Consider the following 23,952-nt stretch of genomic DNA (forward strand, 5'->3'; position numbering starts at 1 on the left):
TAATTGGCAAAAGAGAAAGCATATGGCTGCTGATTAAGGTGAAACCGGTGCGCCTGGCACTTACTACCATACCCGTTCAAAGGCACTTTAATATTTTGTCTTGCCCATTAACCCTCTGAATGGCACACACACACGGTCCATGTCTCAATTGTCTCAAGGCTTAAAATTCCTTCTTTAACCCGTCTCCTCCCCTTTATCTACACTGATTGAAGTGGATGTAATAAGTGACATCAATAAGGGATCATAGCTTTAACCTGGATTCACCTGGTCAGTCTGCCGTGGAAAGAGCAGGTGTTCTTAATGTTTTGTACACTCAGTGTAGTCACACAAAGCTAACCCCACACACACACACCTGTTGTACCCTGTCGTTGTCCCCATCCCTTGTCACCCACATCAGTATACTGATTGTTGTAAAAATGACCCCATAAAAATATCGAGGAGTGAAAATATTCCTGCTGCTGACGTTTGTGCTCAATTACTCTGATGTGCATATTAAGATGGGTGTATGTACTACCCCTCCTGCCAGCCTGCTACCACAGCCTCTACTGCCTCAGCCTATACTGCCTCGCTGGAATGGAGCTTATTCACGCCTCGTACGGATGTTCTACAGCGTCTTCTCTGTGGAGGAGAGAGGTGCAGACCAATCCAAATAGCAGCGTTACTGTCCATTGTGATTAGCCTCAGGCCTTTGAAATGTCTTAGAGTTGGGCCACAGATAGTTTTGCAGTCTACTAAGATAGTCAATAAGGTACACCATATAGGGTGTTGGTGTGAAATATTGGTTTTTGTGTATCTGGAACATTGAACCAGAGAGACATATTGTCAGCTTTTCAGCTTTTCTATCAGCCACTGCAGTTGGCTGGTACACAGTGGTAGACACGACCCAGTCATTGCACCGCGTACACACACACACACACACACACACTACACACAGGTGTCGATTCACTCCATATCGTTCCTCTGTCCCTTAGTGCAAGTTGTCATTTTGTCTGCGAGATGACACACTCTTCACAAAGATGAAACAATGCTAGTGAAGCCATACTAGATGTATTATTGTGATCTAACATTTTGTTCCTGCGCTGCCAGCAGAGTAGGAGGCTAGGTCTAGGCCAAGTCATCTGATGTAACCTCACCTCCCCTCACCCCTCCCTCCCCACTGCCAGGGGTGGAGTGTCTCCCCCTAGCCATACGCTGACTCTTTCCCAAGTACACATTGTAGACAGCTGAAAGAGCTTGGTAGGTGAATGAAGCTTTCTGGCCCATTGTTTTCACCTGTCCTGCATGTTCATCTGTTCAGATGCTGTACCTGTCCTTCATGTTCATCTGTTCAGATGCTGTACCTGTCCTTCATGTTCATCTGTTCAGATACTGTACCTGTCCTTCATGTTCATCTGTTCAGATGCTGTACCTGTCCTTCATGTTCATCTGTTCAGATGCTGTACCTGTCCTTCATGTTCATCTGTTCAGATGCTGTACCTGTCCTGCATGTTCATCTGTTCAGATGCTGTACCTGTCCTTCATGTTCATCTGTTCAGATGCTGTACCTGTCCTGCATGTTCATCTGTTCAGATGCTGTACCTGTCCTTCATGTTCATCTGTTCAGATGCTGTACCTGTCCTTCATGTTCATCTGTTCAGATGCTGTACCTGTCCTTCATGTTCATCTGTTCAGATGCTGTACCTGTCCTTCATGTTCATCTGTTCAGATGCTGTACCTGTCCTTCATGTTCATCTCTGTTCAGATGCTGTACCTGTCCTTCATGTTCATCTGTTCAGATGCTGTACCTGTCCTTCATGTTCATCTGTTCAGATGCTGTACCTGTCCTTCATGTTCATCTGTTCAGATGCTGTACCTGTCCTTCATGTTCATCTGTTCAGATGCTGTACCTGTCCTGCATGTTCATCTGTTCAGATGCTGTACCTGTCCTGCATGTTCATCTGTTCAGATGCTGTACCTGTCCTTCATGTTCATCTGTGTTCAGATGCTGTACCTGTCCTGCATGTTCATCTGTTCAGATGCTGTACCTGTCCTTCATGTTCATCTGTTCAGATGCTGTACCTGTCCTTCATGTTCATCTGTTCAGATGCTGTACCTGTCCTTCATGTTCATCTGTGTTCAGATGCTGTACCTGTCCTGCATGTTCATCTGTTCAGATGCTGTACCTGTCCTTCATGTTCATCTGTTCAGATGCTGTACCTGTCCTGCATGTTCATCTGTTCAGATGCTGTACCTGTCCTTCATGTTCATCTGTTCAGATGCTGTACCTGTCCTTCATGTTCATCTGTTCAGATGCTGTACCTGTCCTACATGTTCATCAGTTCAGATGCTGTACCTGTCCTACATGTTCATCTGTTCAGATGCTGTACCTGTCCTTCATGTTCATCTGTTCAGATGCTGTACCTGTCCTTCATGTTCATCTGTTCAGATGCTGTACCTGTCCTTCATGTTCATCTGTTCAGATGCTGTACCTGTCCTTCATGTTCATCTGTTCAGATACTGTACCTGTCCTTCATGTTCATCTGTTCAGATGCTGTACCTGTCCTTCATGTTCATCTGTTCAGATGCTGTACCTGTCCTGCATGTTCATCTGTTCAGATGCTGTACCTGTCCTTCATGTTCATCTGTTCAGATGCTGTACCTGTCCTGCATGTTCATCTGTTCAGATGCTGTACCTGTCCTTCATGTTCATCTGTTCAGATGCTGTACCTGTCCTTCATGTTCATCTGTTCAGATGCTGTACCTGTCCTTCATGTTCATCTGTGTTCAGATGCTGTACCTGTCCTTCATGTTCATCTGTTCAGATGCTGTACCTGTCCTTCATGTTCATCTCTGTTCAGATGCTGTACCTGTCCTGCATGTTCATCTGTTCAGATGCTGTACCTGTCCTGCATGTTCATCTGTTCAGATGCTGTACCTGTCCTTCATGTTCATCTGTTCAGATGCTGTACCTGTCCTTCATGTTCATCTGTGTTCAGATGCTGTACCTGTCCTTCATGTTCATCTGTTCAGATGCTGTACCTGTCCTGCATGTTCATCTGTTCAGATGCTGTACCTGTCCTTCATGTTCATCTGTTCAGATGCTGTACCTGTCCTTCATGTTCATCTGTTCAGATGCTGTACCTGTCCTGCATGTTCATCAGTTCAGATGCTGTACTTGTCCTTCATGTTCATCTGTTCAGATGCTGTACCTGTCCTTCATGTTCATCTGTTCAGATGCTGTACCTGTCCTTCATGTTCATCTGTTCAGATGCTGTACCTGTCCTTCATGTTCATCTGTTCAGATGCTGTACCTGTCCTGCATGTTCATCTGTTCAGATGCTGTACCTGTCCTTCATGTTCATCTGTTCAGATGCTGTACCTGTCCTTCATGTTCATCTGTTCAGATGCTGTACCTGTCCTTCATGTTCATCTGTTCAGATACTGTACCTGTCCTTCATGTTCATCTGTTCAGATGCTGTACCTGTCCTTCATGTTCATCTGTTCAGATGCTGTACCTGTCCTTCATGTTCATCAGTTCAGATGCTGTACCTGTCCTTCATGTTCATCTGTTCAGATGCTGTACCTGTCCTTCATGTTCATCTGTTCAGATGCTGTACCTGTCCTTCATGTTCATCAGTTCAGATGCTGTACCTGTCCTTCATGTTCATCTGTTCAGATGCTGTACCTGTCCTTCATGTTCATCTGTTCAGATGCTGTACCTGTCCTTCATGTTCATCTGTTCAGATGCTGTACCTGTCCTGCATGTTCATCTGTTCAGATGCTGTACCTGTCCTGCATGTTCATCTCAGTACCTTTTTACAGCATCTTCATCCTCACATTATTCATTCATAGTACGTTCGTACTAGTAGCTGCCCTGGCTGACTTTCCCTGAGCAATCACAGTGGCTGCTACACTGAACAAAAATATAACACAACATGTAAGGTGTTGGTCCCATGTTTCATGAGCTGAAATAAAAGACCCCAGAAATGTTCCATATACGCACAAAAAGCTTATTACTCTCAAATTGTGTGCACAAATTTGTTTACATGTTGGTAAGTGAGCATTTTATCCTTTGCCAAGATAATCCATCCACTTGACAGTTGTGGCATATCAAGAAGCTGATTAAACAGCATGATCATTACACAGGTGCACCTTGGGCCGGGGACAATAAAAGTCCACTCTAAAATGTGCAGTTTTGTCACACAACACAATGCCACAGAAGTCTCATGTTTTGAGGGAGTGTTCAATTAGCATGCTGACTGCAGGTATGTCCACCACAGCTGTTGCCCAATCATTTTATGTTAATTTCTCTACCATAAGCTAATGTCGTTTTAGAGAATTTGGCAGTTCGTCCAATCGGCCTCACCACAGCAGACCACGTGTAACCACGCCAGCCCAGGGGTGCTGAAGAGTATTTCTGACTTTTAATAAAGCCCTTTCGTGGGAAAAAACTCATTCTGATTGGCTGCGGCCCTGCCCAGTCAAGTGAAATCCATATATTAGGGCCTAATGAATTAATTTAAAATGCCTGATTTCCTTATATGAACTGTAACTCAGTAAAATCTTTGAAATTGTTGCATGTTGCGTTTATTTGTTCAGTATACTCATTGTTGAACCTAGTATATTTGTCATGTTTAACCCAAAGCATTGTCTCTCCCCATGCCACTGTTTTTTTCCACTCCTCCTCCTTTGGTCTCCCCTCAGTCTCCCCAGCAGGCGCTCAGTACCTTTATCAATAGTCACCACAGGAGGTGTGTTGGTTCACTGTAGCTACCCTCCCATAGACAGGTAAACCATCCAGCATTTAACCTTCTATTGGCAGGAACAACCGCTTGTGGAGTGTTTGGAAGTTTAGGGTCAGAAGGAATATGATATGCTACATCAAATTAAAGGGATTGGCAGCACTCCAGCTAGTAGAAAACAATTGGAGATGGTTGTGTTGGTATTTCAAGGAATCGTATAGAATACAAATGGCTAATTGACCTAATTTGCTGCTTATGTAACATTACACACTAGAAACACAGTATACAGGTTCAACTGCCAGTCAAAACGCACCTCCAAGCACAGATGCACATCAGAGTTCCCCCTCGTGTGTGTGTGTGTGTACAAATAACCAAACGACGGGGGGGTATTAGAAAGCCCTGGCACTCTCTCCCTCTCTAGGGCCCCTCTGTGATTGGAAAAGACAAAGGACTATTAAAATGGTCCAGCTCTAGCAAAGAATAACTTGACTGTTGTTCTCACACACACCAGCTTTGATGTTCCCATCGCCCTCCTATTTAATTAGACGGTCACAGACGGATAGAGACCGAGGGAGCGACAGAGCAAGCGAGGAGCGTTGTCTAATTAGTAGTGCCCCCTACAGGGGGAGTATACCTTCCTCTCTCAGTGGGATTCTTTTAAACAATTTGTATTTGCGCTTGGTATTTGTTATGCATTTTGATGCTCACTCTCACCTGCTCTGTGGGTAAGAGTTGCTCAGTGGGTAAGAGTGCAGGGTTGGTAACACCAGGGTTGTGAATGTTATTCCCACATAGGTCACATAAAGGTAACACCAACATAAAGTGTCTTAATAGGGCGTTGGGCCACCACGAGCCAGAACAGCTTCAATGCACCTTGTCATAGAGTCTACAAGTGTCTGGAACTCTATTGGAGGGATGTGACACCATTCTTCCATGAGAAATTCCATAATTTGGTGTTTTGTTCATGGTGCAACACTGTCTGAGGCACCGCTTCAGAATCAGGAGTGTTCCAATTGGGTTCAGATCTGGTGACTATGACTGACAAACACACCCTTTAAACCCCCTATGCTCCTTTGAGACCCCTCTTTCAAAGTCACTGAGATCTCTTCTTCTAGCCATGGTAGCCAAAATAATGGGCAGCTGGGCATTTTTATACATGACCCTAAGCATGATGGGATGTTAATTGCTTAATTAACTAAGGAACCACACCTCTCTGGAAGCACCTGCTTTCAATATACTTTATACCCCTCATTTACTCAAGTGTTTCCATTATTTTGGCAGTTACCTGTAAATTGAGTTAATGTCTTGGCTCGGAATTGCTTTGAATAAGTGTCCTGAATGACCGTGTTCGTTCTATATTATTATACTCTGGGTTTGTGGGTGTTGTCCAGAATCACTTCCTGACTCGTCTTTGCTGAACAGACTGATTGTGTTTGATGTGGCCAGAGAGAGAGAGAGAGAGAGAGGTGGTGTGTTAGACTGACGCAAGGTCACCTTAAATCCTCACACACTGCCAGGTCTACATCTCACGTGGACAAATACACACAAACAAACACTGTTAGAATGCCCTTCACTGGGGTTAAATCCCTTCGGAGGCATGGGAAAAGAACATCAGGCCCCCACTAATACCCAGCTGTGTTTGTGTGTGTGTGTGTGTGCACGTGCACACGCGCATCCATGTCCGTTTGTCGAGATAAGAGGGATTGAGGGTATAAACTTGTTTCTGATCTTTACAACTAGTCTACAACTAATCTAAACACACTGCGCATTTGGACCTAGAAACTCTAATGTGCTCTTTAATCCTACTATTAGTGTTGCTGCGTTCTGAACTCAAGTCTGTTTTTCAGCAGTAAACGCTCGCTCTCAGCACTCTTTAGCAGTAATCTGCAAGTGTGCATGTTTGCTGTTCGGAGTGCTTTATTGTCAAAGTGCACACTACCGTTGTATTGGCCTTCCGAATGAGAACATGAAAGCCAAGTCTGTGATTATTACATATAGGCGTTTTTGTTCTCCTGGCTCACACACCGTTTAAATGAAGTATTAGCTGTATTTTAAATGGGCAGTTTTCAAGGCTGCATTTATTTGGGGTCCATTAAAACTAGGAACTGGGACCGGCGCCTAGGCCCTGCTCATAAAAGCCTGCCTATGAATCTGAGATAAGCACTCTACTTGCTATATCTTAATATATTGGATCGGAATCCATCTTTTTACCACATTTACATTAAGTAATTATGCACAGTGCAATAGTTTTCTAAATGGCCCCACTAAATAATAAGTGCAGAGAACTGTAAGAGAGAGAGAAAATACTCTGTTTCCCATGATGCATTGGTTAGTGCATCACAGGCTGCTGCCGAGAGGTTTCATAATGATCCTGGAAGGCTACAGCGACAGCTGACCCCATTGAACTATTGCTGTTGGAGTGTTAAACACACACACACACTGTAGTGCGCCATATAAGTCCTACAAGTGATCTCACAGGTCATTGTATAATCTGTAGTGAACATAAACTGCCTCCGAAGCTGAAGTAACACAGTTACAGTTTTTCCCTGTTAATGTCTTTTCTAGCCGTATTCCCATTTGAAAGCAGCGTTATCAGAGAACACATGATAATGTGAATCTAAATGGGTTCAACAACCTAGAAAACTAGTACACAGCTCTTTCCCTTTCTATTTCAAAGCCATACTTTCTTCCTCTTCAGCACCCCCACGCGCTCTCTCTCGCTCTCCGGCTCCCTCGCTCTCCGGCTCCCTCGCTCTCCAGCTCCCTCGCACTCCGGCTCCCTCGCTCTCTCCCTCGCTCTCTCTCCGGCTCCCTCGCTCTCTCTCCGGCTCCCTCGCTCTCTCTCCGGCTCCCTCGCTCTCTCTCCGGCTCCCTCGCTCTCTCTCCGGCTCCCTCGCTCTCTCTCCGGCTCCCTCGCTCTCTCTCCGGCTCCCTCGCTCTCTCTCCGGCTCCCTCGCTCTCTCTCCGGCTCCCTCGCTCTCTCTCCGGCTCCCTCGCTCTCTCTCCGGCTCCCTCGCTCTCTCTCCGGCTCTCTCTCGCTCTCCGGCTCTCTCTCGCTCTCTCTCGCTCTCCGGCTCCCTCGCTCTCTCTCGCTCTCCGGCTCCCTCGCTCTCTCTCGCTCTCCGGCTCCCTCGCTCTCGCTCGCTCTCCGGCTCCCTCGCTCGCTCTCCGGCTCCCTCGCTCGCTCTCCGGCTCCCTCGCTCTCTCTCGCTCTCCGGCTCTCTCTCGCTCTCCGGCTCTCTCTCGCTCTCCGGCTCTCTCTCGCTCTCCGGCTCTCTCTCGCTCTCCGGCTCTCTCTCGCTCTCCGGCTCTCTCTCGCTCTCCGGCTCCCTCGCTCTCTCTCGCTCTCCGGCTCCCTCGCTCTCTCTCGCTCTCCGGCTCCCTCGCTCTCTCTCGCTCTCCGGCTCCCTCGCTCCCTCTCGCTCTCCGGCTCCCTCGCTCTCTCTCGCTCTCCGGCTCCCTCGCTCTCTCTCGCTCTCCGGCTCCCTCGCTCTCTCTCGCTCTCCGGCTCCCTCGCTCCGCCTCGCTCGCTCGCTCTCTCTCTCCCCGCCTCGCTCGCTCGCTCTCTCTCTCTCTCTCTCTCCGTCTGTCTCACTCGCTCTGTCCCTCTTTTCTTCCTTGCAGGAAGCACTGTGCTGATTCTTCCCTAACTCTGACACATTGAATCAGAATACCTTTTATAACACACTGACTTAAGTAGCTACCTTGTTAAAACATTTTCTCTCCTCTTAGCATGCCAACTTTGAAGTAGATTGCTAGCACTGTAGGAGGTATGTCAGATGAGCTCCCCACCGCTCCAAAACTGCTCCAAATGAAGTCGTTGTTTGGGTTTTTTCTCCTTCTCTTCTGACCGAGTCATCTGTTCACTCCGAGACGCTCTGCTTCACAAACCCCCCAACCCCTGTGGGTCGTGTTTAAAATGTGTGTAGCTACCAAGGGGGGCCTTCTCTTTCCCAGTGTGTGTCTCGCTCGCTCTCTCTCTCTGCTTCCTAAATGACATGTGGAGAAATGGATGGCCCTGCAGAACAGCAGCGGCAGCACTAGCAGCGGCAGCACTAGCAGCGGCAGCACTAGCAGCGGCAGCACTGGCAGCACTAGCAGCGGCAGCACTGGCAGCACTAGCAGCGGCAGCACTGGCAGCACTAGCAGCGGCAGCACTGGCAGCACTAGCAGCGGTAGCACTGGCAGCACTAGCAGCGGCAGCACTAGCAGCGGCAGCACTGGCAGTACTAGCAGCGGTAGCACTGGCAGCACTAGCAGCGGTAGCACTAGCAGCGGTAGCACTGGCAGCACTAGCAGCGGCAGCACTAGCAGCGGCAGCACTAGCAGCGGTAGCACTGGCAGCACTAGCAGCGGCAGCACTGGCAGTACTAGCAGCGGTAGCACTGGCAGCACTAGCAGCGGTAGCACTGGCAGCACTAGCAGCGGCAGCACTGGCAGTACTAGCAGCGGTAGCACTGGCAGCACTAGCAGCGGTAGCACTAGCAGCGGTAGCACTGGCAGCACTAGCAGCGGCAGCACTAGCAGCGGTAGCACTAGCAGCGGTAGCACTGGCAGCACTAGCAGCGGCAGCACTGGCAGTACTAGCAGCGGTAGCACTGGCAGCACTAGCAGCGGTAGCACTAGCAGCGGCAGTACTAGCAGCGGCAGCACTAGCAGCGGCAGTACTAGCAGCGGCAGCACTAGCAGCGGCAGCACTAGCAGCGGCAGCACTGGCAGCACTAGCAGCGGCAGCACTGGCAGCACTAGCAGCGGCAGCACTGGCAGCACTAGCAGCGGTAGCACTAGCAGCGGCAGCACTGGCAGCACTAGCAGCGGCAGCACTGGCAGCACTAGCAGCGGTAGCACTAGCAGCGGCAGCACTGGCAGCACTAGCAGCGGCAGCACTAGCAGCGGTAGCACTGGCAGCACTAGCAGCGGTAGCACTAGCAGCGGCAGTACTAGCAGCGGCAGCACTAGCAGCGGCAGTACTAGCAGCGGCAGCACTAGCAGCGGCAGCACTAGCAGCGGCAGCACTGGCAGCACTAGCAGCGGCAGCACTGGCAGCACTAGCAGCGGCAGTACTAGCAGCGGCAGTACTAGCAGCGGCAGCACTAGCAGCGGCAGTACTAGCAGCGGCAGTACTAGCAGCGGCAGCACTAGCAGCGGTAGCACTAGCAGCGGCAGCACTAGCAGCGGCAGTACTAGCAGCGGCAGCACTGGCAGCACTAGCAGCGGCAGCACTGGCAGCACTAGCAGCGGCAGCACTGGCAGCACTAGCAGCGGTAGCACTAGCAGCGGCAGCACTGGCAGCACTAGCAGCGGCAGCACTAGCAGCGGTAGCACTGGCAGCACTAGCAGCGGCAGCACTGGCAGCACTAGCAGCGGCAGCACTAGCAGCGGCAGTACTAGCAGCGGCAGCACTAGCAGCGGCAGCACTAGCAGCGGCAGCACTGGCAGCACTAGCAGCGGCAGCACTAGCAGCGGCAGCACTGGCAGCACTAGCAGCGGCAGCACTGGCAGCGGCAGTACTAGCAGCGGCAGCACTGGCAGCGGCAGCACTGGCAGCACTAGCAGCGGCAGCACTGGCAGCGGCAGTACTAGCAGCGGCAGCACTAGCAGCGGCAGCACTAGCAGCGGCAGCACTAGCAGCGGCAGCACTGGCAGCACTAGCAGCGGCAGCACTGGCAGCACTAGCAGCGACAGCACTTGCAGCGGTAGCACAGTGGTGGCAGAGGCAGCAGCGGTAGCTAACAACGTCAGTGGAAAATCCATTCCGCTAAAGCAGGGGGCACAGAGAGCACCGTGAAGATCCATGCTAATGTGGTACAAGGAGAGCAGAGGGGGAGTGCATGGGCAAATTCATTGTAGAATCCGGAATGAACTGTGTGTGAGAGAGAGAGACTGTCTACCCTGACAGCTCCCTACGATAAGCAGAGGTCATAAAAACTCTTCCATTGTCTCTGGCCGGCAGCAACACAGACCCACTGTTTTTCACTTTCCATTAGAGCAATACAGTCTCCCTCCAGGACCACAACTAGGTTGGTAACAGTAACAGTCAGCTTAAATTGGATTTGAAATCGTTTCTAGTCTGATCTTCCAGATTGAATATTGTTTGATGGTATCTTTTAAAGGCTCACCTGTTGGCATTGCTGTTAAGATATGTTTCTATTGAATTCTTTAACAACCAATCAAAGCACAAGCCTGACAGTGAACCAATGAAAATCAATCAATACGGCCCCATCTGATAAAACACACCTCAGAAAAACAAGTCGGTCTCTTCCTCTTTCCTTACGCAACCGCTCGTTCCCTAGGCCTCAACTCCCCCCACACACACACACAATAGCAGGGATCCTCACACACAGCAACAACTCATCATGTCAACCTACTATAGTGTGTAGCCATCAGTAATTGGCTTTTACTCCCATCAACATTGTTGAGTCACGTTGACTCCCAGCCACAGCGTGCAGCCAGGCGTGCTCATAGAAGAGCCTGTTGTTTGAGTGTCATTCATACAACTGTTATGAACAGATAGGCCCTGAGTCATCACCAGTGTTGTTTTAAATGTTGTCATTCATTATAGTATTAAAGAATGTTTATTTCATGTTATAAAATGTTGGTCTATAGTCTAATCATTGGTAGTAGAACGTTTGTCTATCTTTTCCCTTGTGCCATTTGGAATAAATTGAATTCTAACGACCTGTTATATTCCAATAACTAGGACCCTATTTAGTCATATCCCCCTTGACTATAGAATCGTATAGAAAGATATTGAATCGTATAGATAGATATTAAATCATATAGAAATATATTGAATCATATAGAATCATATAGAAAGATATTGAATAATTTAGCCTAGATAGCAAATGGAATAAGTAATGCAGAAAGTAAATATTTGAGGAGCTGTTATTTCATGAACACATTGTTTGGTCATTAGAAGGGACCAGCACACTATGTTCCTCTATCCTCATGTGGGTCAACAATTAATTTCCATTCAAAATCCTATTTCTCCTAACCTTACCCTAACCTTAACCCATAACCCTAAACCTAACCCCTAAACTTAAAATAGTCTTTGTCCTCATGGGATATGGGATATGTCCCCAAGAGAGAGCATTTTCCTTGTTCTAAAATCCCACAAGGATAGTACATCCCCACAAGTATAGAAGAACCAACCACACACAACCGAGCACACACAACCCTACAACCACACACAACCGAACGCACACACAACCCCTACAACCACACACAACCGAGCGCACACACAACCCCTACAACCACACACAACCGAGCGCACACACAACCCCTACAACCACACACAACCACACAACCGAGCGCACACACAACCCCTACAACCACACACAACCCCTACAACCACACACAAACCCCTACAACCACACACAACCTCTACAACCGCACACAACCCCTAGTACATCACATACCATTTACTGCCCCCCTCCGCCCCCTAGTGAGAGAACTTGGGACTATAGCCTTGTTCTGTTCAATGTTCTCTGTGTAAATAGTTCAAAATAATACAATATATAAATTGCTGACACCATTCAAACCAATGAGGGTTCAGAACTTTAAAGCCAATTATCTCAGAATCATCTTTTTGCAGATAGAACCATTAAAGTCCCAAGTTTACCAGTGGTTCAGTCCATTACTGGTTATCAGATTTTCCTATTGTACTATACTGCCCCCCCACCCTACACCTCTAGCTGTTGCAGCCCTCCAGGCACAATCAAAGATTTCATTCTTTCCCTGTTCTATCTCTAGCTGGCACTTTTTCATCATGTTCTGTTTGCTCCGTATCTCTCTTGCTCTGTCTCTCCCTGTCTGTTTCTCTCTGTTTCCCCCTTCTCCTTTTCTATCTGCTCTGTCTCCCCTCTTTTGATATTTGTTTATTCTATTCCATTTAATATTTCACCAACATGCTTATCCTGCTCCACCACATTTGTCCTGCACTTTCTTTCTGCTGATTTGTCTGTTCTGCCCGCTTCTCTCTCTGCCTCCATCTTTCCTCTTTTGCATTTTTCAGATTTTCTACCGTTCTACTTTTCCTGTTTCTCTCCCGCTCACTCTTTCTCTCCCCTTTTCCTTTCTCTCTCATGTCTTCCCTCCTTTTCTCTCCCCTCCAAGCGTTCTGCTTCTCCCTCCCTCCCCTCTCTCTCTTCCTCTCTCTCCATCCGTCAGGGTCCTGTGAGCTGTGGCGGACACGGTGCATGCTGCATGCTCGTCTCCTTCCAAATGGCTTCCTCAGTGATTGCTAATGAAGCACACGGAGTAGAGCGAGAGCTGCTTCCTTCCGCCGGAGGAGGACTGGCGTTTGTGTCGCCCTGGACACGGCCTGCCTGACAGCCCCCAACGACTAGCTAGCTAGCGGCACCACGTTAGCTCAGTACAGAACCACTCCAGTATAGATTGGTGTGGTATAGCAGAGATATCATTCAGTACAGAACCACTCCAGTATAGATTGGTGTGGTATAGCAGAGATATCATTCAGTACAGAACCACTCCAGTATAGATTGGTGTGGTATAGCAGAGATATCATTCAGTACAGAACCACTCCAGTATAGATTGGTGTGGTATAGCAGAGATATAATTCAGTACAGAACCACTCCAGTATAGATTGGTGTGGTATAGCAGAGATATCATTCAGTACAGAACCACTCCAGTATAGATTGGTGTGGTATAGCAGAGATATCATTCAGTACAGAACCACTCCAGTATAGATTGGTGTGGTATAGCAGAGATATAATTCAGTACAGAACCACTCCAGTATAGATTGGTGTGGTATAGCAGAGATATAATTCAGTACAGAAAGCACAGGACAGACACCTTACTGCCTCTAGGACCCCTCTTGTTGTCCAGCTACACAACTGTGCTTTGTCAGCTCACTACAGCATAGTACAACATTGGATGATGTGGTATATCATGGGTAGAGCACAGTATGCCAATGGTATTGCATTGGTGTAGGATAATACTGCACAGAAACGGTACAGAACTCTACAGACCAGCACAGCTCCACCATACGTACTGGATGTGGATACCTGCTGGTCGAACATCTCATTCCAAAATCATGGCCGTTAATATGGAGTTAGTCCCCCTTTTACTGCTATAACAGCCTCTACTCTTCTGGGAAGGCTTTCCACTAGATGCTGGAACATTGCTGTGCGGACTTGCTTCCCTTCAGCCACAAGAGCATTAGTGATATTGGGCACTGAGGGTGGGCGATTAGGCTTGGCTCGCAGTCGGCGTTCCAATTCATCCCAAAGGTGTTCGATGGGGTTGAAGTCAGTGCTCTGTTCAGGCCAGTCAAGTTCTTCCACACCGATGTCGAGAAACCAACAACATTTCTGTGTGGACCTCGCTTTAGAAGCACAGAATCGTCTAGAATGTCATTGTATGCTGTAGCGTTAAGATTTTCCTTTACTGGAACTAAGGGGCCTAGTCTGACCAATGGAAAAACAGCCCCAGACCATTATTCCTCCTCCACCAAACTTTACAGTTGGTACTATGCATTCGGTCAGGTAGCGTCCTCCTGGCATCCGCCAAACCCAGATTAGTTCGTTGGACTGCCAGATGGTGAAGCGAGATTCACTCCAGACAACGCGTTTCCACTGCTCCAGAGTCCACTAATTTGAAGGAGTGTCCACAAACTTTTGTATATATTGTGTATGTGCTATCTTAATTTGATCACTCTGTTGTTGCAGAGAATTTTCCTGTAATTTCCACCTTAAAATGTCAGACTTGATTTGCCTTAACAAAAAAATATATCAACACTTCCTTCGGTTTCTCTCTCCGTCTCTACTGTCTCTCACTCTCTCTCTACTGTCTCTCTGTCTCTGTCTTTCTCTCTCTCTACCTCTCTCTCTCCGTCTCTACTCTCTCTCTCTCTCTCTCTCTCTCTCTCTCTCTCTCTCTCTCTCTCTCTCTCTCTCTCTCTCTCTCTCTCTCTCTCTCTCTCTCTCTCTCTCTACTGTCTCTTGCATTCAGCACACTCCAGTGAGAATTGGGATGCTACTTTGTGGCTCTCACACACTATCACATCGTCAAACCAATGTCCTGCTCAAATCATCACACCGGAGAAACAATGACAAATTCTGCCATTCGATGGCGATGAAATGGACTGGATGAAGCGGCTACGCTTTTTTTCCAAGCCCCCCCCCCCCCAAGTCGCCGCAGCTCGCCCCGCTGTCCCTACACATGAAGTATCCACAGCACAAATCACTGCTGACACACACATGCATACACACACACAGGCACATACGCAGACACACACACATTCACATGCATACGCACACACACGGGCATGTTCGCATATGCAACAAAGCAAACGCACACATTTCACTGTCAGTCTACACCTGTTGTTTACCAAGCATGTGACAAAGAACATTTGATTTGACACACCACAGTGCCCGTCAGATGCTGTCCCTTAGCCAGCCCTGCACTTTGACACACTGTCCCTTAAGGCAAGCCGTGAGTCACCGACGGTAACGGGAGAGGGGGAAGGAGTGAGAGAAAGAGAAGGGGGGGGACGTATTTGGATTTAATCATGTCTGATCCTTGCCTAAGTGACCAGAGTTGGCCTACGGTGCACTGCAGAAGCCTGCATTTAACCCAATAGGTAGTTGGGGGGGTCTTCAAGGGTAGATGGTACAAGGTCATGCATGGGCACAACATGTATGGCTTTGTGTTTTGTGTGAGGTGAACTGGCTGGGATTGTTTGTTCGTGAGCTGTGTGTGTGTAAGGGTGTCTTACTGTTTGTGTGCCAGCGATATGTTTGCATCAGTGACAGACACAGTGAATGTAATACACGTATAGGTAATGTGTGTGGGATTCAGGTTCTCTAAGTATTTGGGTTTAAGAGAGATTTTTAGTCTGCTTATCAGCTCAGTGGCAGTGTGCATATGGTTGTGTGCATCTGTGTGTAATCTAAGTAAATGTGGGCTATGTGTCTGAGTGTGTGAGAGAGGCAGGGATATTTTGACTTTGTGTGTGTGTGAAGGATATATTAATCAGTTTGCGTGTGTATGTATCAAAACCCCCCCTCCTAATCTGTCTCTTTGGATTGGAGATGGCCCCTCTCTCTAAGCCCCCCTCCCTCCCTCCATCTCTCTCTCTAAATTCCCAGAGCCGTCACCCCCACATACACACGTCACTCTCCCTCTGACGGGCCCTGACTGCAGGATAAACACATCAAAAGCTGCCTCAGCTCTGTCTCTCTCTGCTATCTCAGCTCTGTCTCTCTCTGCTATCTCAGCTCTGTCTCTCTCTGCTATCTCAGCTCTGTCTCTCTCTGCTATCTCAGCTCTCTCTCTCTCTGCTATCTCAGCTCTCTCTCTCTCTGCTATCTCAGCTCTCTCTCTCTCTGCTATCTCAGCTCTCTCTCTCTCTGCTATCTCAGCTCTCTCTCTCTCTGCTATCTCAGCTCTCTCTCTCTGCTATCTCTGCTCTGTCTCTCTCTCTGCTATCTCTGCTCTGTCTCTCTCTCTGCTATCTCTGCTCTGTCTCTCTCTCTCTCTGCTATCTCTGCTCTGTCTCTCTCTCTCTCTGCTATCTCTGCTCTGTCTCTCTCTCTCTCTGCTATCTGCTCTGTCTCTCTCTCTCTCTGCTATCTTCTCTGTCTCTCTCTCTCTCTGCTATCTTCTCTGTCTCTCTCTCTCTCTGCTATCTGCTCTGTCTCTCTCTCTCTCTCTGCTATCTGCTCTATCTCTCTCTCTGCTATCTCTGCTCTGTCTCTCTCTCTCTGCTCTGCTCTGTCTCTCTCTCTGTCTCTGCTCTGTCTCTCTGCTATCTCTGCTCTGTCTCTCTCTCTGCTATCTCTGCTCTGTTGCGCTATCTCTGCTCTCTCTCTGCTCTGTCTCTCTGCTCTGTCTCTCGCTCTCTCTGCTCTGTCTCTCTGCTCTCTCTCTCTGCTCTGTCTCTCTGCTCTGTCTCTCTGCTCTGTCTCTCTGCTCTGTCTCTCTGCTCTGTCTCTCTGCTCTGTCTCTCTGCTCTGTCTCTCTGCTCTCTCTCTGCTCTGTCTCTCTGCTCTGTCTCTCGCTCTCTCTGCTCTGTCTCTCTGCTCTCTCTCTCTCTCTCTCTCTGCTATCTCTGCTCTCTCTCTCTCTCTCTGCTATCTCTGCTCTCTCTCTCTGCTCTGTCTGCTCTGTCTCTCTCTCTCTCTGCTAGCTCTGCTCTGTCTCTGTCTCTCTCTGCTCTCTTATGCTCTTACTGCATGGCGCAGAGCAGAGAGACGAGTATATCAGCCACTCTCCCTTTCCCTCCCTCCCTCCCTCCCTTTCTCTCTCCTCTCTCCTCTCTATCACAAATAAATAGGAGTAGAGAGGAAATAGAGTCGGATCCCTCCGAGACAATCTTGCACCGTCCTCCCATTACTGCCTCGGTTACGTAAACCGGTGACAGAGGGGACAGTATGTGCCGTTTAACGGCTGCCGGGGCTTGGCCGGTGACCGGGCTGCGGTGACACTACCTCGTCAGCAGTAGTTTTTTCTTTTTGTGGGACGAGTTTTCTACACGAGGGTTGTGTCCGTCCAGGCTGTGTAAATTATAGACCAGTCAGAGTTGAATCACTCAGACACAGTGAGCAATATGCCCTCATCGTCGATACCAGCTCCTATTATTACTTCCTTTTACTGATTAATAAGATGCCCCCAATTTTGTTTTTGTCTGATCTTTTTTTCTCTTTTCTTGCATTTTAATGAGCTGTGGCGCCGGGGGCCCTGTCGCCCGGTTGTTAATGCTCCGGCGTCCCGCTGACAGCCAGCGTGCGTCTTGGTAAAGAAAGAGAGGCCTCTGTTCTGTACGTGTCACTCCTTACACCGATAGTCAAAACAACCGGCTCTCTAAAAAAACACGCTGTTAGCCAGTTTGAGCCGTCCACAGACGCTAACGACCCGGTGTACATGTCATCTCTGCAGGTTAGGGCTAGGGGGGAGCTAGGCTAGGGCTATGTTAAGATGGAGAGGGAGATTGTTGAAGAATGCACAGTTAACGGCGAGACCCACAGCATTTGTCATCATAAAACCGTTGCTGACTGATGAAGCCACAACAGCTGGGGGAATGCAATGAAAAGAGAAATGAGATGTTTTGGGGGCCCAGAGGAACGTGTGCTCACATCACCAGGGTCTGTCTCGTACATCCACAAGTCGCGTAGTGAAAAACACCTCTCTGATCACTTGAAGTCAAGCGCATAGAAAACAAGCCCCTCTAGTTAGCACACCATATCACACCCTACATCTTCATATCTTTACACACATGCAATCATTCATTGACATGACAGCAGTGCAATCTCATATCACTGGGGAGCACTTCAAATACCCCTGTATGAATAGAGGCCCTTTAAAAGCTATTTCTCCTGGGTTCCATGCATTTGGAGAACTTCATGAAAACGGGACAAATCTAGTACCCGCTTTGAAATGGGCCACACCTTGATTAAGTACCGTGTCATTGACTAATGTTATGCGTACTAAACATAGCTTCGCTCCACCTGCCTCGACACACGGGCATATCAGGTGTTATTAAAAACAGCAGCAGACACTGTGCTGTGATTCATTCTGTGTGAGTCACCCAGCACACGCAGGGTTAAAGTATAGCTGCAGAGTCTTACTGCAGTGTCTGAAGCGTTTGGCTGTTCGCTACAGTACGCCAGGATGGAAAAAAGAGGGAGAAAAAAACGTCATCTCTCTCTGTTTGTTTTTTTTCTCTCCAAAAATCATTTTTATTGCATTTGTAACATTTGGCACAGTACAAATTCATGGTGCTTTTACAAGATAAACCTGTAAAGATCAAACACTGACCTTTTTTTTGAATGTTTTTTTTCTTAAAGAAAGTCTTCTCAGTATAAATGTTTTTTCTCTTTTCACTGCATTCTCTGTAGCATTGGTTTAAAAAAAATCACACAGAATGCCTCTTTTTTAAAACAAGTCTACCCTCATTTCTCAAAGTCAAGATAGTATGTTAAACAACTCGTCTTTTTAAATAGAAGTTACAAGTTAGAAAATAGTTTGAATGTATTTATTTTTAATATAATATGCTTCTCTATCACCAGCCCATGGTAGTTTGAATAGTTTCATATATAGATTTATTTATAAGCATGTACAACAAGAAATTATCAGTCTTTAAGTTTTGCACTCTGTACAAAAAGAAAGTTCCTGTCCTTTTTTCCCCGTTGTGCATTCTATTGCATGTAGTTATGAGAAGAGAGGGGGGGCTATGGGGATTGGGACGTGGCTGGGGAGGGGGGTTGTTAAATCTGAGTCTCCTGAACCTTCTCCTTGGTGTGAGTTTTTATGACAAAGGGCTCAGGGAGGTTTGTGGTGGCGCTGGGCAAGGTTCGAGGGAGAGAGTTCCCGATGTTGTTCTCTGTCCATTTAGCCCCGTGTCCTGCTGGCTTGTACGTGTTGTATTTGGGCTTGAGGGTGCGGTAGTCCACCTTGTGATGGTCTGCTTTGTGGGGACTGGAATCCATTTTGGGTTTCTGGTTGCCATAATCCTGTTTGTGGGAGCTGTTGTAGTCTGATTTGAAGACGATGTAGTCCGGCGTGGCCTTGGGGGTGTATTCTGATTTGGGTTTGTATTGACTGTTGTCGGGTTTGGATTTGTGTGTACTGTACTCCGGTTTGGATTTGGACTGAGTGCTGTAGTCAGCTTTGTAAGGGCTGTAGTCTGGTTTAGGTCGTGGGTGAGGGCTGTAGTCCGGTTTTGGATGAGTGCCATAATCCGGTTTGAAGGGGCTATAATCTGCTTTAGGTGTTCTCGGGTGAGTACTATAGTCAGGTTTGAAGGGGCTATAATCTGCTTTAGGTGTTCTCGGGTGAGTACTGGAGTCAGGTTTGAAGGGGCTATAATCTGCTTTAGGTGTTCTCGGGTGAGTACTGTAGTCAGGTTTGAAGGGGCTATAATCTGCTTTAGGTGTTCTCGGGTGAGTACTGTAGTCAGGTTTGAAGGGGCTATAGTCCGCTTTAGGCTGCTTGTGAGTGCTATATTCAGGTCTGAACGGGCTATAATCAGCCTTTGGTCTATGAAGGCTAAAATCTGGTGTAGATTTGTGGGCACTATATTCCACGGTAGATTTGTGGGTAGTGTAGTCCACGGTTGGTTTATAGGTGGTGTACTCAGCCTTGGGCTTGTGTATAATGTAGTCTGGTTTGGGCTTGTGGATTATGTAGTCCCCCTTGTAGTCAGCTTTGGGTTTGGGGAAGCCATAGTCTGTTTTGTGGCTGATATAATCCAGTTTTTGGATGCTGTTGTGGTCTCGTATCTCGGGCAGCGTGTGGTCTCGGATCTCGTTGGCAGCAGAAGCTGGCGGTGGCAGGTCCTCCTCGTCCACCTGGATGATTTCCACCGTACGGGCGGCTGCCACCGTGCTCCGCTGCTGGTGGCGCTTCCTCAGCTTGTAGAAGGCGATGAGCATGACGGCGGCCAGCAGCGTGACGGCTACGAAGCAGCCGATGATGATCTTGGTGGTTTTCATCATCTCGTCCAGGCTGGGGACTGTGTCGGGTGGCTTGACCGTGGCAGACTTGGAGGCAGGAATGGCGGACGGTCGGGCGCCTGGCTGGCCCTCGGTGTTCTGGAGCAGAACAGTGGGAGTAGAGATGAAGACGGGCTGAAAGAGGGAGGGCGAGGCGGTGGTGGTGGTGCCAGCGCCCCCCGCACCTCCTCCTGCTTCTCCTCCTGCCCCCCTACCAGTGTTAGGGGCGCTCGTTGTGGTCTTGGGCTTGGGCATCTCCGTGGTGGGTCCCGGCACTTCCACGGTCACCGTGGTAAAGTAGCTGAGGTTGGACGTGTTGAGTTCAGCCGCGCTCACGTTGAGGTAGGCCGAGGCGTTTGAGTTGCCGGCCGCGTTGGACACCATGCAGGTGTAGGTGCCTGTGTCAGCCGCCAGGACGTTGGAGAAGTTGAGCGTGCCGTCGTTGAGCACAGCGATCCGCTGGTGTGCCGAGGCGTGCGTCAGGACAGTCCCATTGGGCAGCAGCCACCGGACCGAGGACATTGGCGCCGTCCGGCAACGGAGCTCCGCTACGCGCTCTGCCGAAATGTTCAAGTCTCTTGGCGCATCGCCAATGAAGGGGGCAGAGCACTGGAGCACGCCGGGCTCCCCCCGGTCCACCTCCACCAGCTGGCGGCCCCGCATGTGGGCCGGCGCGTGGCATCGGCCGCAGCAGGTAGAATTGGTAGGGATGTACTCTCGCAGCCAGCGCGCCAGCCACAGGGCTTCACAGCCACAGTTCCAGGGGTTGTGGTGGAGGTGCAGCTCCACCAGGTACCTGAGGGGGGAGAACAGGTCGTGCGGCAGGGCGCTCAGATTGTTGTGGGCTAGGTTGAGCTCCACCAGCGAGCTCAGGTCGTCGAAGGCGTTGCGCTCGATCACCCCAATCTGCGAATTCATCACCCACAGCTTCTTGAGTGAGCGGAGGCCCCGGAAGGAGCCTGGCTTGATTTCGGAGAAGAGGTTCTCCGAGATCTCCAGCTCCTCCAGGCCCAGCAGAGGGCTCAGATTGGGCATCTCCCCCCGGATGTTGCACATGCCCAGGTTGAGGTACTTGAGGTTGTGCAGGCCCTCGAAGGCGCCATCGGAGATGAAATCCAGCTTGCGCAGCTCGCCCAAGTCCAAACGCATGAGCGAGGGCACTCGGTTGAAGGCATATGAAGGGATGCTCTCGATGGGGTTATTCCTCAGCCATAATTCCCTTAGCTTGGACAGGTATTCAAAGGCACCACTGGGCACCCCAGTTAGCCGGTTGTCAAATAGCTCCAGCGTGTTTAGGCTGGTGAGGCCATTGAAGGCGCCCACCTCGATCTGCCGGATAGCGTTGCGGCCCAGCTGCAGAACCTCAAGGTGGTGCAGGTGTCGGAAGGTGTCGGCCTGCACCTCTCCAATGGCGTTCTCCATCAGGTTGAGGTGGCGCGTGTTGGCGGGGATGCCCGGGGGCACGCGAGTGAGGCCGCGCCGAGTGCACACCACCTTGCTCAGCTGGCTACTACACGAGCACTGCGGTGGGCAGCCCTGAGGCCCTGGCGCTGCCGCCCCCGCCATAGCCAGAGAGGAGCTGCTCCACGCTCGCGCCATCAGGAACACAACACAGAGCAGGGTGGCTCGACGCACAGCTACCCGCCCCAGGAGACTCATGATGTGGCACGCTCATAATTCAGCATCGTCCGGGGGGAGAGGGCCGGAGGTGGGGTTGGGGATCGGGGGGGTTGGCTGATTGGGGTGGTGGTCGAAAGTGGGAGGGGGGGGTGGGGTATAAAGAGGGGAGGGAAGGGGGTTGTTTCTTGGGCTGGCCCTACCCTGGATTAAGCAAGACTCTGGCTCTCTTTTCCATGGACACTACTGGAGGGGGGAGGACGACTGCTCTTAAATGTTTCTGAGAAAGAGAAATAATAATAGAATAGGAGATGGAGATGATTGAAATAGGGTTGGAAACGCTAGACACCTACCTCAAGCTTTTATTTACAGGTCCTTACGAGATTGTTTTCTCTTTTTGTCAATCACATTAAATCAGGTATATATCCAAGGAGCAGAAAAATACAGACTTTTCTTTCTGCTCTGTTAGAAGCAAATGAAGTGAAGATTCTTTGCCAAAATGGCCCCTTTTTATAATTCCACACAAGCGAACATCATCCGAAGAAGGAAAAGATGTGAAGGCCCATCCGCAGCTTGTGTTTCAGATGGGTAGGAATCCAGTCAGGCTCCTAAAGCAGTACCCTCTCGCTCCCCCTCGGCTGCTCTTCTCCCGCTTGTCCTTGGAATCCGCTGCTCGATGCCTCCGCTGAACGCCTTCTCCAAGTCTCCATAGCACAAACGCGTGCTCACCGACACACACACTCCGCACTCTGAAAACCCAAGGCAGAGACGAAAAATGGGTGGGGGTTTCAGGGTAGGGGGGGGGGGGGGGGTTAAGGAGGAAGAGGAAGAAAAATTCCACAGTCCTTTCAAATGTTCTCCCCCTTTTGTTTGAGGTGGGGGGGGGGAACAGGACCCCCCTTTCCTTTCCTTGGCTCGTTCTATTTTTTGGTGGTCAGTCAGTCAGTCCACCCTCTCTCTCTCTTGGTGTGTCGCGTCGTGTCCACTTGATTTCTGTTGCGCTCGGCAGGGTTGAAAAGGCTACGCGACACACACTGCGGTCATTAGCTTATTTCTCCTCTTAACTAGCTCTGCGCTCCAGCACAGCAGCACGCAAACACGGCTCGCCAGCAGCGGCGCTCACACACACACACACACACACACAGCAGCTGCAGCCTGCCTCCCGCGCACTTCCCAATAATCCGTCAATTTCTTCCGAGGGTGGGTGGGGGTTTGTAGCAGGGTTGAGAGTGGTAGCGAGGGGGGGGGGGGGTTTGTAGCAGGGTTGAGTGGTAGCGAGGGGGGGGGGGGGGTTTGTAGCAGGGTTGAGTGGTAGCGAGGGGGGGGGGCTGTAGAGTAGATTCAGCAGCAATATCAGCACAGCAAAAAGAGGCTAAAGCGCTATCTCCCTCGATCTCTTTCTAGCTCCTGTTTTCAATCCTTTTTTTTTCTTCACCGCGCGGCAGAATAGGAGAGTGAAGCAAGAGAGAGCCGAGCGGGGCACAGGCGTGAATGTTACAGCAGCTTCGATGAGGAAAATAGATCCGCTGTAGCAGCAGATGAGCGAGAGCGGGGATGTGTATCTCTTTCTCTCTCTCTCTCTCGCTCTTCTCAGCCCCTGCAGTGTCCTGAGGTAGTGGCCAAGCTCAAAGCACTCAGTCCTTTGTGTGTGCCAGCGCGAAGCCTCTCAACCGTGTTAGCTTCCACTGTCCTCTCTTTCTCTGTCTCTCTCTTTCTCTCTTGTTTCTCTCTCTGGCTCCCTGGCTTAGAGGAGAATAAAGCGCTGCCCAGGTGAACTGGAGAAAACGGCAGCGTGTCCCCACGGCAACACGATTTTAACCCCTGCAGCCCCGGTGTTAATCCTGTTGCTCAGGTTATTCCGGCACGTTTTTCTGGTGCCAGTGTGGTGCAAGGCTGCTCTCTCTCTCTCTCTCTCTCGTTTACTCACTCTCTCTCTTTCATTCGCTTGTTCACTCTGTTGCTCTCTCTCTCTCTTTTGTCCTTGAGTGGGGAACGTGAATGTACTGCTGACGCATCCCGCTCGGAGCAGTGCATTGGTTTGATGCAGTGTTTTTGTGCATTAACTAATCCACTCTCTCCCCTCTCTTTCTTTCTTTCTTTCTCTCCCTCTTTCTCTCTCCCTCTTTCTCTCTCTCTCTCCCCCCTCTCTCATTCTACCC

The 23,952-nt window shown here is 49.4% G+C and overlaps 2 protein-coding genes across 2 annotated transcripts in view; one reads left to right on the plus strand and one right to left on the minus strand.

The window, feature by feature from the left end:
* snd1 (staphylococcal nuclease and tudor domain containing 1) overlaps positions 1-23,952 on the plus strand; it is a 351,126-nt gene that overhangs the window by 148,124 nt on the left and 179,050 nt on the right. The gene's annotated exons all lie outside the window — the stretch shown is intronic.
* Positions 18,393-21,942, minus strand: lrrc4.1 (leucine rich repeat containing 4.1). The gene has a single exon (XM_071332223.1). It carries the CDS (start codon positions 21,833-21,835, stop codon positions 18,950-18,952), a length of 2,886 nt encoding a protein of 961 aa, XP_071188324.1. The 5' UTR covers positions 21,836-21,942; the 3' UTR covers positions 18,393-18,949.

The sequence above is a fragment of the Salvelinus alpinus genome, chromosome 11, assembly GCF_045679555.1.
Source record: "Salvelinus alpinus chromosome 11, SLU_Salpinus.1, whole genome shotgun sequence".
NCBI classification, from domain to species: domain Eukaryota; kingdom Metazoa; phylum Chordata; class Actinopteri; order Salmoniformes; family Salmonidae; genus Salvelinus; species Salvelinus alpinus.